Below are 16,374 nucleotides of genomic sequence, written 5' to 3'. Positions count from 1 at the left end.
CAAAAACAAAAATCGCCATCAAACGCCGGAAATAAATTTTCTATAAAAATTTTTGATAACATGAATCACCAAATTGTTTCATTAAAATTTTAGTTTTATAAATTGAAAATAGATTCAATTTTATTTAATTTTCCATTTTTGCCTTTGATTTATTTGATTGATAGTTGATAAACCGTCTATAATTTCATTTCCATTTCTCAAGATATATTCTTATGATTTATTTATATTCTTATGATTTACTTTTCACTCAGGGCTTTGTCCATGTTCGGGTCTGGTTTCCACAATTTCCTGGTGTGGTGATGCAATCTGATCAGGAGCTGATCATCATGTGTAAGCCTCCGGAACCGACGGTAATAGAAAATAAAGCTGCCGGATTTGCTGGCAGTTTGTGAGTATGAAACATTATTTTGGAAAAGTATTGATTGAATTTAATAGGATAGCAATTAAATTAAAGGAAAATAAGATATAGCTGTATTTAAATCTTCAGAGAATATATTTTAGTTTGTAATAAATATTTTCGCAAATCAGTTTGCATAGTTATTAACATGATTTGGAATTTTCAATATTTTAATACTAATCACAATTTAGAGTTAATTGAATAATAAACGTATTGTTGAAGCTATGAGGGTCTATACAACTTTCAAGACAATTACCAATGCTGACATTAATTGCAACAAAATTAAAAATAAAATATATTTTTAAAACTCAGAATTGGTATTTAAAATAATATTTTGAAGCTAGTATAAAAACTTGATTTTAATGTGGCAAGGTCTAATACATTCAAAACTATTTCATTTGATTTTAAATATTATTTGTTTTTTATAATATGGATTTTATAATTACGGCACCCAGTAGTAAAGAATTTCGAAACATTCTATCCATTTGCCTTGTAATTTAAATAACAGTAACGTGGACAAAAGCTCATCATTTGACAAGACAACGGTCCGTAATTCATTAGGGATCTTGTTACATGTTTTAATTACGACCATGAATAAGTTTCTCAATAAAATGAGAAACATGCAAAAGTTTACAGAGTTGAAAAACAATTTGGGAAAAAGTCAAAACTTCAATAATATACGCATTGACGAATATTAAATATATATATATATATATATATATATATATATATATATATATATATATATATATATATTTAATTTTATTTTATTTTCAATAGCAATCAGAATGCATGACAATTCTATGAGCTATTTCAAATTTCAAAAAAATAGCCTATTTGCCTTATGTCATTCACTCGCACACATACACACACCTTCAAACACACATATAAATTTATTGGATAAATATTATGTTGTTAGAGAATCACTTCAATAAGTGATTATACTATTATGTTCATATAAGGCTGTTGTAGTTCTAAGGTTCCTCCAAATTATCTTTGGGCAACTTCCTCTTCAGTCTTCTTGAAGTTGGTGTCTCAAGCAGCTGAGTGACCATATAATTTGTATGATGTTCTAGTTTTTGAAAATGTTTGATACTGTTGATTTGTATAATTATTTTTATAAATTCAATATGAAGATCGTCGGGTAAGGTTTTATTGCTAACAAACTATGGAGCATCAGTAATCTGCCTCAATATTTTCGATTGGGCACGTTGCATTAGAACTATGTTAGATTTGCTTGCATAGCCCCACAATTCTATGCCATAGGTCCATATTGGTTTTATTACTACCTTGTAAATTAGAAGCTTATTGTCAATAGATAGAATTGACTTGCGTCCCAGTAGCTTTAAATGTAAATGGTGGTATAAAGGTTAAGGACGTGGTTTAGCACAAACTAGTCCCAGGTTCGACACCAAACTCAGTCAGATCGATATCAAGCAGTATGATAAAAATTTCTCTTGAGGTTATAGATCTCAAATATAATCAATTAAAAATTACCTTTCTGTTGATGTATATGTGGGCTTTGTTGAAACACATATACACGAACACTATTTGATAAGCATGCTTGACTGTTTACTAAATATACCTATCTATCAAGATTTTCAATGATACATTTATATGTATCTATCAAGATTTTCAATGATACCTTTAACAGCAAGTAAACTTTTTTTTCGTCATGTCAAAACTAGTCGCCTTTATTACAATTTATGTCTCTGGTATGTTATGTTAGTCAAAAAGTCCAGTATCAATAGAATTCTCATAAGTCGCTGATCAGTTTCCTCCTGATCTTTCTCATGTAGAATTTGTCTTAAATTATGATTCATATACTCAAGCAAGTGAATTGCATCCTGGTTCCTGATTTTGTACAAAATTCAAAGTATTAAAAATATATTACAAATATATTGTAACTAATTTTTGTTTAAGTTTTATAGTTGCTTTTAATAACCAAATAGTAGACGAAGAAATGATGCAAAATCTATCGAACTCATTGTCAATAACAAATTTTAACTTGCTGGTGTAATATTTTTTTTTAATGTGTCAAACTTCGACATTGCGCATATGAATTATAACAACGAAGTTATTTACCTTGGCGTTATAATAAGATCAGGTTTCACACTTGTCCTTATATGGAATGATATAAATTTTTATATGTTAGTAGCATGAAACGCTATAAAATATCAGACTTTATTTCAATCACTAAAATGTTGTCAGCCCATGGTAATACAACGGTAAGTATGTGCTAGGTGCATTACCCAAGTGGGCAGCACAACACATGGTCGCAGCAAAAGTCAAAATAGCATTCTATTCGGTACGAAAACGAAAGTCAGCGGTTGCGGCTGCGGTCGCGGTAATGATCTTCACCTTGACCATTAACACTTTTGTCCGTGGTGCTTCGTTAACCGTTACAAACATTACGGTTGCATTTATATACAACTAAATGCGGATTTCATCGCAACGGACTGAAATAATAGTTAAGAAAGAGAGCTTAGTGATGAAAAAAATGTATAGGTATTTTTGCAACTTTATAGGATAATTATAGAGATAACAAGGTTTTAAGAGTGCTCAGGTGCTGTCTGAAAAATTCATAAATTTTGCTTGCAGTTTCATTTCAGTTTTTTTAAAGATTATTTTAATAAATAAATTTTTGAGGCTAGATGTTTATTGATCTAAAAATAAAATAAAATGTTGACTAATATCAATCCGTGCGATCATATATTAGGTTGTCAAATATCTCCCTTCCGCCTTTTTGTATGTAACCAAGAGTAAAAAAGCGGAAGGGAGATATTTGACAACCTAATAATAATGTACACAATTGCTGCTTGAATGTAAACAGTAATTGTAGGTTATTGATTATAGTGATTGCAGTTGTATCAAAATTTCCTTTCAATTTGATTCAAGATTTTCAGTTCATTTGATTCAGATTTCAACAAAAGTGCTACAATATAATTTATTACGTATGCTATAAGTAAAAATGAAAAGAATTAGTTTTTTCCAAAAACTGAGTAGGGTAGAGCATGGAAGAAAGGTCCAATTTGACTTTGAGCAATAATATTGTAAAAATTGATTAAACCAGTTAAATCACAATAAATACCACATATCAAACAAACAACTATCGAACTATGTTCAGTAAAATTTCCAATTAATTACAAATTATAGAAATATGTTTTTTCACTATAGGCAAAGTAAAAATGGGCAGATAGAGGGCAAACTGATATAAGTTTTATTTTGAATTTTAAAAGCATTTCGCGGAAGCTTTATTATTTATAAGACCATTTTTTTCAAAGCTCACGATGATGTATTTACCTCAATTTCGTATTTTGTCACAAATATGCAGCAGAGTTGGAATAATTGTTAACATAATTTAACTCTTTTAAAATTGCTTTTTTTTTTACCTTACTTAACATTTTTACTTACAATATTTTATTGTGTACACCTTTGCGAGGTTTAGTTACCCCACCACACAAAAAAAAGTTTAAATCTACAATAAATTTAAATAAACAATTAAATAATGTATACCTAAAAATTACATTCGGGTACCGTAAACTAAACAACAGTGATCAAAACCAAAAAAACTGTCAACAAAGAACTATCAACATTTTGTATGAATATTCATACATTTCCGTTTTATCTCTTGATAGTCACCTCGTAAGAATTAAGGTGATAGCTGGTTTTGTATCATTTGCCTTCTACTTTAAAATAGTATCGGTCAAAAATTCTATTCTGTACTTGTTTTTGAGATAATTGTGGTGGATCTTTTTACCCGCGGACCTTTAAGCCCCCTTTAATGAGACGCACAAATAAAATATTTGATTATACAATATTTATGATAAATTTTAATTTAGTCAATAAATAAGCCTTTTAATTCTCGCTTTTGTAAGTTACATTTTTTAATTTATAATAATTAACATAATTATAACAACGAGTAATTTTACGTTTTTTTGTATTTACCAAAAAACAACATACATATACATAGTGCATATTGTATAAAGTTATTAGGCAAGAACCCCGGATTGGGTATAGACCTCCTCCAAAAGAAAAAAAAAATTTCATTTATTTCATATAAACTAAGAATTTATTTGAGAATATCACAGCCAAATCTTTTTAGACATTAATAATGTTTTAAAATCAGACAGACACATCTAAGTTGCTCTTGCTCAATATGCAGACAAAATTGAATGATAAAATCAAAAGCATTTCCAAAAATGTTGACATATTTGCCTTATCTTTATTGACATCTTGGACTATTATTATCTCCGACTTAGAAATTGATAATTACAAACATTTCCTGTGGTATGATGAGTGTTGCCCTTCGTAGAGCCTTGAGGAAGACGCATTACCGTGACAATAAGCCACCAATGCTATTATGCCATTTGGGCGAAATAGTTGTTCATACCTATAATACTAAACTTTATGTTGGTGAAGAATTATTCATTATTAATTTTCAGAAAGTGGCGAGCATAGGTCATTTGGTAGCGTGTTCGACTCACTCGACAGAGATCTTTAGATCGAATCCTGTCATTGACTTAGTATATAGGAAAATATATATGGTTAATTTAAAATTGAATTTGAAATTAAATAGAATTGGATTTTTTGAATTGAATCTGAATAAAAATTAGGAGCAAGAATAGAAATTACAGAATTTGAATATCTGAATTGTGATAGGACTAAGAAAAAACTGGCTAAGATTAAAAGAAGAAGAAGAGTTAAAATTGAAGGAAGATAGAAGTTAAATCGAATTAGAAATTAGAAATGAAAGATCAAGAATTGAAGAGAGGGAAAGACAAAGTCAAAATTGAAGAAAATAATTGAAAGAAATTGAAGAAGAAAATAAAAATTAAGAATAAAAATATAGAATAAGATATATAAGTTTGACTATGATATAAAAAATAGTATAGAAAGTAAATAAATAGAATGTTGTAGGTGGCTAAACGCTCAAGGTAAGCGAGGCCAAATAAAATTAAAAAAAAAAATAAAAAAAAAATGTTTTGCCTGGAAAAAACAATTTGCGATTTTTACGTTTTCTGGACGATACAAATGATTCTGAATCGTTTGAAACCAAACTTGCAAAATGGAAGCTAAAATTTGATCATTTGTCATTGCTTTCTGTGCAGCCGTTTGCACCGATTACAAAAAGTTTCAAGCCGTTTGATTAAACTCGAGAAGTAATCTTGTTGATTATATTTTTTTGTTTTTGCAGATAAGTAGTAACCGTTACTTATACTTCATAAAATTTTAACATCTTCAAGAGTAATATCCTTAGACCCAATTTATATTTTTATGTTCAAGTTCAAATTTAATATTCATAAACTACTACTCTCTAAACAAATCAATATATTTTCAATCTAATTTAAATATATTAGAACAAGATTTCATTTACACTTCGTGTTTTTGGAACGGTACTTGCTGACTTTACATAAATTTTAATACGGCAAAATTAATTTATATGATGCAACTACTTGTATTCATAATTATAAGTTCATTAAACCATTTCTATTCTAGCGTATCATGTGGTTTAATGAGCGGAATTATAATAATTTTGATAATAAATACATGCAATCCGTTGTGTCTGGAGTGTAAATAGTGGTAAATTAAACGATTCACTTTGATTTATTTTATAATCAGTAGAGGAATAGAGAAATGTGATTTTTGAAGAAAATTGCATCTTAAAATGATAGGCAAACAGAATCTAATTACTTTATACCATAAATTTTCTGTACTATTTTCAATTCCTTACTATAAAATATTAGTTAGGATATTTGCAAAATCTAGATGACCAAGAACTAAAAGACATGATTTATATAGTTAAAGTTATATAATTAAAGCTTTCAGATTATTATTTGACAAATATATATATATATATTACGCTTTTTTGACAAAAGGTATCTGTTTTATTTTTGAAAGCGATATAACAGATTCTTAAAACTTTTACTAAAAAAATCAAGAGATTGCAATTAAAAAGTTTTTAGGAACAAAAAAACAAAAACAAAATTCAAGTACGCTACTGAATAGTTTAATTAACATACATTAAAATCTTACTAGATAAAACAACATATTAAATACAAAAAAGGCATAAAACTTTAGACATTGTGGATTTAGAATAACCACAATAATATCTGAATTCATTAATTTTTTTTACTAAAATTGAATTTAATTTACATACATTAATAACAGAATATCTTAATTAATTTGAATTACAGTGGCAAAATAACTTAATCTTTGAAATTATGTGCAAAAAAACCGTTTGTATATGCAAATTATCATACATAACTCGTTCATACTCATAAAACCATAAAGTTCGCATCATTTATGCTAATTTTAATATACCATTTCGATTTACAACAGAATTACCGTAAGCAATGTCGATTTTGTATTGAAATGTTTATTAATAATTTAATGATTCAAAAATATTTCATTACTGCAATTCTAAATCAATTTTAAAAATTTAAAAATTGTTTGAAAGATATTGGTTTTTGGTAAAGATCTACTGATAGATATCATGGTCTATGTTGTTTGATTTCAAAAATTCATCAAAGATTAAAAAAATATTGATTTTAAAATTTGTGTCAAAAGTTCCTTTTGCAATATGATGAGTCAAACATTGTCATTTCATTAAAATTACTAATAATAATAAGGACCTACAAGCACGTGCCTATGCAATTTTTCACAAACAATATTTCTTATTTATTGATTTATATACAATTATAATTAAGATATATTTTAAATAGTATATGATCCTCAAAAAATGTGTGAGATTTTAATTTTTATATATTTTCAAAACGAGCAAAATTTGTATTTACGGGCAGGGGTGGATCGGCTTTCCAAAATTATTGGGAGTTCATTTGGACGCGATTGAGATACTCTAAAATTTTTGCAATTTTAACCCTTATTTTTGGGCCAATGCACGGACATCAGAATTAATTTTAGAGGTAAGGCTTCTTTTATTTCGATCACTCGTATCTGAAAATCATATGTGTCTACACGACTTTCTTGGCCCATACAAATTGACCCGCTCTAATATATATATATATATATATATATATATATATATATATATAACAGCAAATTATGGTATATTATATTACTGTTAAAAATAAAGATTCATTTCCCACCAATTATGAATTTCGACATTTATCATCCACGGTCACCAAAGCCTCTATTACGAAAGATCAGATTCGCCATACTCCCATCAACATTGTTAATTTAATAGTATAAAATCAGCTGAATTTATGGCTTGATGTCTGATTCGTCGTAAATGTTTACGAGGCACTTAATATAACCGGAGTGTTACTAAAGTGCCAGCAAATGGTTCACTGAACATATTACAAGTTGCCATTCCAATTCCAAGAAACCTAATATTCATTACACAGATAATTTATTAATAATTATCTTAGATTTATAGGTGTTAAAGTTTTAGAGACGAGCGAATTATGTTTCATGGTAATCGAAAGCTCATGGATAATGGTTGTAGAGCATTTTAATCAAAATTGGAGCAACTAACAATAACAGTTTTCTTTGATGAATCTCTTAAGCATAGTAATAAATGGAATGTATTTTTTGAATTATTAGAATATTAGAACAACGATCCTTAACAGTGGTTTAAAATTCATAAATAATTTAAATGAAGCATAATATTTAAACAGAATGCAGACATAAATGAAATAAATGCGCACCATTTTACTTGATATTCGATACAACTCAAAACATATCAAAAATTGGTCAAACGTCAATAACTTTACTTTTATTGTATGATTGAAAAAGACGATAATAGGATCTCAAAAGCACAAAAGTCCCTTAAAGCACAAATTAAGGAGACATTTTTAGGGTTTCATGAACTTAAGGATCAAACTACCTTAGCAAGGTAGAGATATGATGGTGAAATACAATGTAAAAGGTAAATGTTATGGTGGAGATCATTTTTTTTAAACAGTTCAACAACTTTGAAATTTTTTTCGACATAGTATAAAAAGATGGAATATTTTATCAAGTTTCAATACAATTCAATAACGGGCGGGGCACAAAGATCTAATTTGATTTTGACCAATTATATTATGAAAACTAAACCATAAATTTGGTAAAAACCAAACCAGTGACAACAAATAACTTGTTTCAAACAAGCAACTATCTGACTATATTCAGTAAAACTCCGAGCTAAATTATCTTTGTTGAAATGTGTTTTTTGCTGTTTTTAGAAAATTTGTTGCCTAGTCCTTTTTATCTCATAAGCGGGGTAAAAAAAAACAAGGCCAGGGAACAAAAAGATTCAATTTAAAAAAAAAATGTTAAAAAGTTCCTAACTTACTTGTTTTTGAAATATCGGTGGTGAACTTTCTTACCCCCGGACTTTTAAGCCTCACTCTTAACTTTTTAATCAGATTTGCTAATTTTATGTTTAGTCGACGTTTCAACACTGGAAAAATTATGATTGGCCCTAATGGCCAAAATTTGATCTTTCATCGATGTTTTCTCAAAAACTGCTGAATTGATTTCAAAAATTTGCTGAAACTCGGTGAAGACTCGTATTAGTAAGTTTTGCGAGATTTTTTTAAAATCTGCAGGTAACTGCAAAGTTTTCATTAAAAAATCCTGAACTAATTTTGAAAATTTAAAAAAGTGTTCGAAACAAAGCATTTGGGGTTCGTCCTGATCAGTTTTTGGTAATGATCGGCTTAATATTATGGGCCTACAAAAAATATTTCAATTATAAAAGTTCGCTAAAATTGGGATTAATGTCAAAATTTTAAGCTTCTATTATCACGATTTCGAAAGTTCCTAAATTTTAATTCATATTGATTACGTAGATTATTTACACATATCTGCAAGTTCATTCATCTTACTTTAAAGAACAATGCCACTTACACCTAGTTACAATTCAATATTAATTAATTATGCAATCAATATTCTATTACAGTAGATTGTGTAGATTGTAGAATCATGTGTAGATAAATTAATAGTAAAGATTTTAAAATTGAGAAAGAGAAGTCGGAAATGCAAATACTTATAGAAATACAGAAAAAAGCGTAAAATAAACTTGCAAGAAAATATCAATTATGTGAGTATATAAATAAATTGATATTCAGAACTTCATTCAATATTTTTGTAATTAAACAAAAAAATTAATAGTTTTAAGTTTGTAAAAGATTCGTTTTACAGTTTTTTTGTTTGAAGATTAGCTCATCATTTATATTCTGAATTTTTGAGACCCAACATAACATTAACAATTTTGATCTAACTTAACATTTTTCATAAAAATCAAGTTGAGGAAAAATAACAAATGACGTAAGATACTCTTTGAAAAAGTAGAATAAATAACACCAATCAGAACCAATCTTTGAGCTGTTATGATATACGTAAATTTTTAACTTCCCGTAGGGTAAGTTATAGTAATCGTCCAAAAATCGAAATCAAAAATTTTTACATTTCTCGACGTTTTGAAGGTTTTTGAACATTTTGGCATACTTCAGAAAAAATGGATGTGTGTGTGTGTGTGTGTGTGTGTGTGTTGTGTGTGTGTGTGTTTTGTATGTCCGCTTTTTTTCGTCCACGTTTTCGGGCGCACCGGATCAACCGATTTGAATGGTTTAAAAAACATTCGATTCCTATTGATAGGGAGATGTGCTGATTAGTTTTTGGCAAAGGCAGGTCCAGCCGTTACGGAGATATGGAGCAAAGAGTGCAAAAAATTGAAAGCGAGTTTTTGAGAGAACGGAACAACCGATTTGAATGGTTTAAAAAACATTCGATTCCTATTAATAGGGAGATGTGCTGATTAGTTTTTGGCAAAGGTAGGCCCAGAGGTTTCGGAGATACAGAGCTAAATTTAAAAAAAATGGCAGTTTTTGAGAGAACTAAGCGTCCGATTAAAATGATTCAAAGAACTTTCTGCTTGTTTCAACAAAATAATTGATTTTGGAAAAAAAAATTTTTGTTTTAATTTTTTTTCAAAAATTTTTTTTTGTAATTTTGGACTAAAAATTCAAAAAATCACCCAGGCTAAGCACAGTCTAAGCGCCACTCTGGTACAAATGCTTACGCAAGTGCGTTTAGACTGTTTGTGTACTGGAGCACTTTTCCAATTTTGTGAAAATTATTGAAAAATGTGAAAATGCCGCCAATCTGAGCACAGTATAAGTGAAAATGTCGCACAGAATTATTTGCAAATGCGTTTAGACTGTGACTATGCAGGAGCACTTTTTCAATTTTGTGTAAATTTGGCAACTTTTTTTTTTTTTTTGAATTTGATTCGAAATGAAATGACGATTGTTAATGTTCTGGAGATGATAAATTGATTTATTTATAATTAACTTTCCATAGGGTAAGTAATCGCAAAAAAATCGAAAATGAAAATTTTTATATATCTTCACGTTTCAGAGGTTTCTGAATATGTTGGCATACCTTGGAGAAAATTGATGTATGTGTGTGTGTGTGTGTGTGCGTGCATGTGTGTGTGTTCGGATACAAATTTTCGTCGACGATTTCGGGAACACGGATGAAGCAATTTGAATAATTCAAAAAACATTCGATTCGTATTGATAAGGAGACGTGCTGATTAGTTTTTGTCAAAGGCAGGTCTAGCCGTTCCGAAGATATGGGGCAAAAAGGGCCAAAAACGGTAACTCAGTTTTTAAGAGAACGGAGCGTCCGATTTGTATAGTTCAAAAAACATTTTACTTGTATTAACAAGATGAAGATTTGATCAAATTTTCATGAAGATAGGTCTAGCGGTTTCGGAGATCTAGTAAAAAAAAACTAAAAAAATAACATTTGGCGGTCAACAATAATCATTAGACATTAGACATATGCATATCAAATTATCAGATATTTTATTGAGATTTTAACAATAAGTATAGTTTTGTTTACATTCCTATGGGTTCCGTACTAATGTTTTTCCGTTAGACAGCGACGCGGCGCTTACGCGCTTTATTTTTTGTCTCTATGCAGTAAAGAAGTACGATTGCTTTGAAAAAAAGTTCAGATCTTCCAAAATATGTCAAAATGAAGATAACATTTTTTCCAGAAAAAAATTTTATAAAAAAAATTGTTTAAAAATTTTTTAAAAAAAAAATTTTTTTTTCAAAAAAAAGTAATTTTTCGTCCAATTTAAAATTTCCAAAAAATCTTATTTTTCGAAGTAAAATTTTTTCAAAAATGTTAATCGTTTTTAAAAAAATAATAATATTTGGCACGGGAAGTTCCAGCAATTTGCCTTAAGGCACGATGCCTTAATTGCCTTAAGACAGAATTTCACTTACAGCTAGTTTATTTTGGTGTTTCTAGAAAGCAACCCAGTGGTTGACCATTTTATAATCGTAATGTGAATATCTGTTGCACCAAAGCCTCGTAAGACTTCATACCATATTTGAGATTTACAATTTCAAGTGAAAATCTGATGTAGCTACTGCTTGATATCAGAGGAGTGTAAGAATCTAACATATAACTAGTGATTGCTAATCCACGATAAAAATCATCTCGATGTTCATATTCACTTAAGTTTGACTAAGTCTTCATTTTATTTTTAATTTTCGTTGATCATTTTAAATGTATTTAAATAAATACAAAAATAATACCACATAATTCTTTATTACCTAAAATTCCAACAAAAAGTATACCACAATAATTGGAGCGTGCATTACGTACTTTATCATCATAATAGAGAATTATTTACGTGAGTATTATTCCATTCTAGATTTAGATTTACGATTACATTGATGGCAGAAAATTATTATTTAATATTTCTGAAGTATCTGTTATTTCACATGAATGCATTGACAGTCCATTTGAAGTTATTAAATATGAATATGCCATTGCATACCGTTAATGGATATGGATCAATAAATATTTATAATTTTTCTTTGTCATGGTTAATAATTAATTTCTATATGTGCAAATAGGCAATCAGATTATTATCAATCACTCGAAAGAAACAAATACAGTTACGATTGATTCAGATATAATTGCTAAGTAGATCTACAACAAATGATGTTTTTAATTGTATCAGATGTTGTTGGCAATTTTATTCTATTTAATGTAATATTGCATTTTTGTTCATATTTGTTCAAATTTGTTCATATAGCAAATATCATACGTAAAACATGTTGCACCAACATTCATTTCAAATTTATAATAATATTAATTTTAATTCCAAATTACTATAACTTACTTAATTTGCATGAGTTATTCCAGGAGAAGTTGATAAAAATAATTTTTAATGATTTTGAAAATTGTAATTAACTCGTCAATATCAGAAACAATATTTTTTACTTTTAATATTCAAATTAATGGAAATAATATTTATTCATTCATTCCATGTACCATGGAAAAACAAAGTTACATATCTTGGAATAATTAGAGAAAGAAAACTGAATAACTGACCATGAAAATTATATAAATTATACCCGTTAATTAAACCTGATAATTCTATAAATTATATTGAACAAAACAAATTTCTAAGAATGATATTTAGAATTATACGGATCCCCATTTACTAAAAGTTAAATATCTAGTAAATTTCTATATAAACACCTAGATGTATTCTATGTAAAAAAAATTAATTATAAAACTATCGAAAAAAATTATTTGATAAAGATAGAAATAGAAAAAATATAACTATTTGCTCTATTGGTTTTACTCTACAAGACATTTTCGTGTATAGCAATTATAAACTACCATTGTTTATTCTAAACTAGTAAGATAATGATAATTATAAACCACTTCAGTTAGTAAATAATCGTAAATTGAATTTATATATTCCTTTAAGTGATAATTTTCCACAATATATACTAATTTATTTAAATAACTAATAATTAACTGATAATAATTATATTTAATTTTTTAATTCCATTTTTATCTATGTCATATAGATTAGATATGTATAAAAACAAAAAATATAGCAACTATTTGCATATGAAAACAACTTTTACAACTAAATTGAAAACACACCAGCTTTAAGATCAATAGATTTTTTTAAAAAACTCTGTGTTCATGTAAAAAACTAAAATAACTTGAGAAAGATTTGTTTATTAAACTTGAAACAAAACTATATGAACGAAAAGTCTAGTATATGGGTTTAGAATAATCTTTTCAAACATTGTTTATCTATATATGCTACCGAGTAATTATGGTTAAACCTTTAATAAATTTCACACTAAACATTATTGCCATACAAATATTAATTAAAATCGTAAAACAAAGTTTTTTTTTAACAATTCCGAATAAAGGGCCGACCTATATTTCTCAAAAATTTACTCGAATAGATTTTGACTTTTCTGCTAATTTTAAAGACTCCACGATCATCCAGTAGAAATAATCAACAAGAGTTTTTATATTTGAATTTCATATATCTCTTGAATTTTTGAAATGGGAACAATTTTGGCTCACAAACATATTTTTTCCAAGTTTAGTCTCTAAAATAAAGCTAATAAGGCTAGCCAGTGTTCAACATTTACTAAGAGTGAAAGATCATACAAATTCTATAGTCACTCAACTTCTTGAGACACCAGTTTTGAGACGACTTAAAAACAATTTTCCAAAAGACAATTAGCATTACTACATTTTTTGGAAAAATGAACCAAATTAGTGAATCACTCATCGGAGTGGCAATTATTAATATAATAAAATTTTGCACAATAATTTCATATGATGATAAATTAACTGAGTCCTTTTTTGAACACAATAAGCCCGCTGAGAGTGAAGAACAAGCGGATACTACTCTGATATTAATAAGACCGATACTGTTGTACGCCGCTCCAGCATGGACGACGGAGACTACAGACAGTACAAAACAAACCTTTACGAATAGTACTCAACAAATCAAGGAACCCACTGACGATACACTATTATTCTACAAAATTTATACATGAACAAATTGACGTACTGACGATATTTGAACAAATTAAAAAACTCACTAAAAACTTTTACCTAAAATAATCATTCAAATAACAACATCCTGGCCCAAACTATATACTGATCCACCCATAGATGTGATTAGAACTTTTCATTTCGCTGATAAAAAAAGTGATGTGATATTTTTTTTAATAATGGACAAAACTATTTTTTTATTGCATAAAAACAAGACACTGTATTATACATATTTTTTTACATATGAATGTACTGATTTAAAATTTGTGATGATGAAGTATAATACTTATACTTCATACTTATGTACTTATGTACCAATCCACCACCATGTTGTAACTGTTATACATATTGAACTACAATTTTTATTGTCTTATCTTAATTTCATATGCGTAGTTTTAAGTGTGAGTGAATAGATTCAATCAAATAGCTCATGGGATACTCTGTAATCGGATTGCTGGTAAAAATAAATGAAACTATAATTGGCAGTCAATAAGCAAGTCGGATTTTAGACAAAAATGCAGTAAATTTTAGGCATTGACCAAATCGTCGAGCAAGAAGAACGATAGGAAGAATCCTTTTAGGATTTTTTGAGCACAAGTAATCCAAAAACTGTAAATTCTCGATTATGCAAAAGATAAACTTAAGTCAACTAAGATTTCATCATATAGTTGACATCTGTTTTCTTACGCAATGCGTTCAAAGAGATTATTCCGCATGGAACTAGGTCGGCGGGAACAGGGCGCCGTTATTCGGCATTTACAAAAACCACCGATCCGCAACAACGCAACCACTTATTATAACAATAACAACAACAGCCCAGCTCACTTTTTATTTATTAGATATTTGATAGACCGCAAATCGAGCTATCTGGAGCACCTAACAAGGGTCACTGTCGCGGAATACAATTGAAATGGAGAACCGTTACGTTTTTATTGATAAATTGCTATTTTGTAGAGGAAAACAATCATGCATATTTGCAGCATGTTGGTATATTAAAGTAAAATTTATTCTTTACTTTGTAGCTGATTAAGTTTTTTTTTTATTCTTGTCTCTAAAAACAATCAGAACTTCTGTCCTAGGAGCTGTTGTGTTTGTACACCTTCTTTTACGCAAATTTTAGATGGCAATTCAACGGTTAACCTATGTATATTTAGTGTATTTTTATTATTAGAATGTATCTAATAGTGCTTGATATAATAACAAATTCATTAAGCAATAAAAGTTTTGAGCAAAAATTAAAATATGATTAATTTCAGTGTCAAATATCATGGCAAATTCAAAACAATCTACCGATTGGACATACTTAAAAAGTTAATTGAGGTTACTAAAACAAAGTCATGCAATTCTGAAGATTATCTGTGAGATCTACGAAAATATATTTTTGAAAAATTTGCTTCTTTTAAATATTCAATTTAGCTTAGATAGCAAATGGCTTGTCCTTACGATTGATGACTAAATGATTCATGCAACATATAATGATAAATTAACTAAACTAAATTAATGACAGCATTATGGTACAAGTACTGTATTCTTTTTTACCACTTTGACCAATAATAAACTAATAAGTTATTGGCAATAAACAAGCGTTCTGCTTTATACAAAGAATGACTTAAAATTCTTGATTATTAAAAATTCTTGTTGAAATCAATTCGTTAACGAATAAACTCCAAAGAAATCAAATTGCTGGAATGTTGGACTTCAAATTAAGAAAAAAATATATAAATGCAATATCATTCATTCTTATTTTTACCGATGATTCCAATCATCTTCTTTATTACTTATTTCATAAAAATTTATATAAATATAGCTGCAATAAACGGGTATAATTAATTTTATACCCGTAATTTGTATACAATACAATTTTTTATATTGTATTCGCAAACAACGATTAAATTTTTAAAAACATTTATGTGAATCGGATGTTTTTAATGCATGATGAATTATAGTGTTCTTCGAAATAATTAATCTCGATTTGTAATTGTTTTATTATATGGTTTTTGTTTTATGATACTCTTAGTTTCATTGTTGTTTAAATAAAAATGGAAGAAATTTTTACGTTGGTATATTATTAATGAAGTGATGATATTGCCAATGACGTATTGAAAAATGAAAAAAAGAATGCT

At 28.2% G+C, this 16,374-nt stretch overlaps 1 protein-coding gene across 1 annotated transcript in view; it reads left to right on the top strand.

Annotated features, from left to right (window-relative positions):
- The window catches only part of LOC113367501, a gene marked incomplete at its 5' end in the record, with an annotated part of 49,170 nt that overhangs the window by 4,582 nt on the left and 28,214 nt on the right, over positions 1-16,374 (top strand). Inside the window, one exon of the mRNA XM_026609103.1 lies at positions 252-388. Within this exon, the coding sequence (XP_026464888.1) occupies positions 252-388 (137 nt within the window). The remainder of the gene's footprint in view (positions 1-251; positions 389-16,374) is intronic.

This window comes from Ctenocephalides felis, unplaced genomic scaffold (assembly GCF_003426905.1).
Source record: "Ctenocephalides felis isolate EL2017-DRISC unplaced genomic scaffold, ASM342690v1 CF-g0.4_SCAFFOLD_01170, whole genome shotgun sequence".
In the NCBI taxonomy this organism is placed as follows: Eukaryota; Metazoa; Arthropoda; class Insecta; order Siphonaptera; family Pulicidae; genus Ctenocephalides; species Ctenocephalides felis.
The sequence above is the reverse complement of the archived record's forward strand: the minus strand, read 5'-3'. Positions and strand labels throughout refer to the sequence as shown.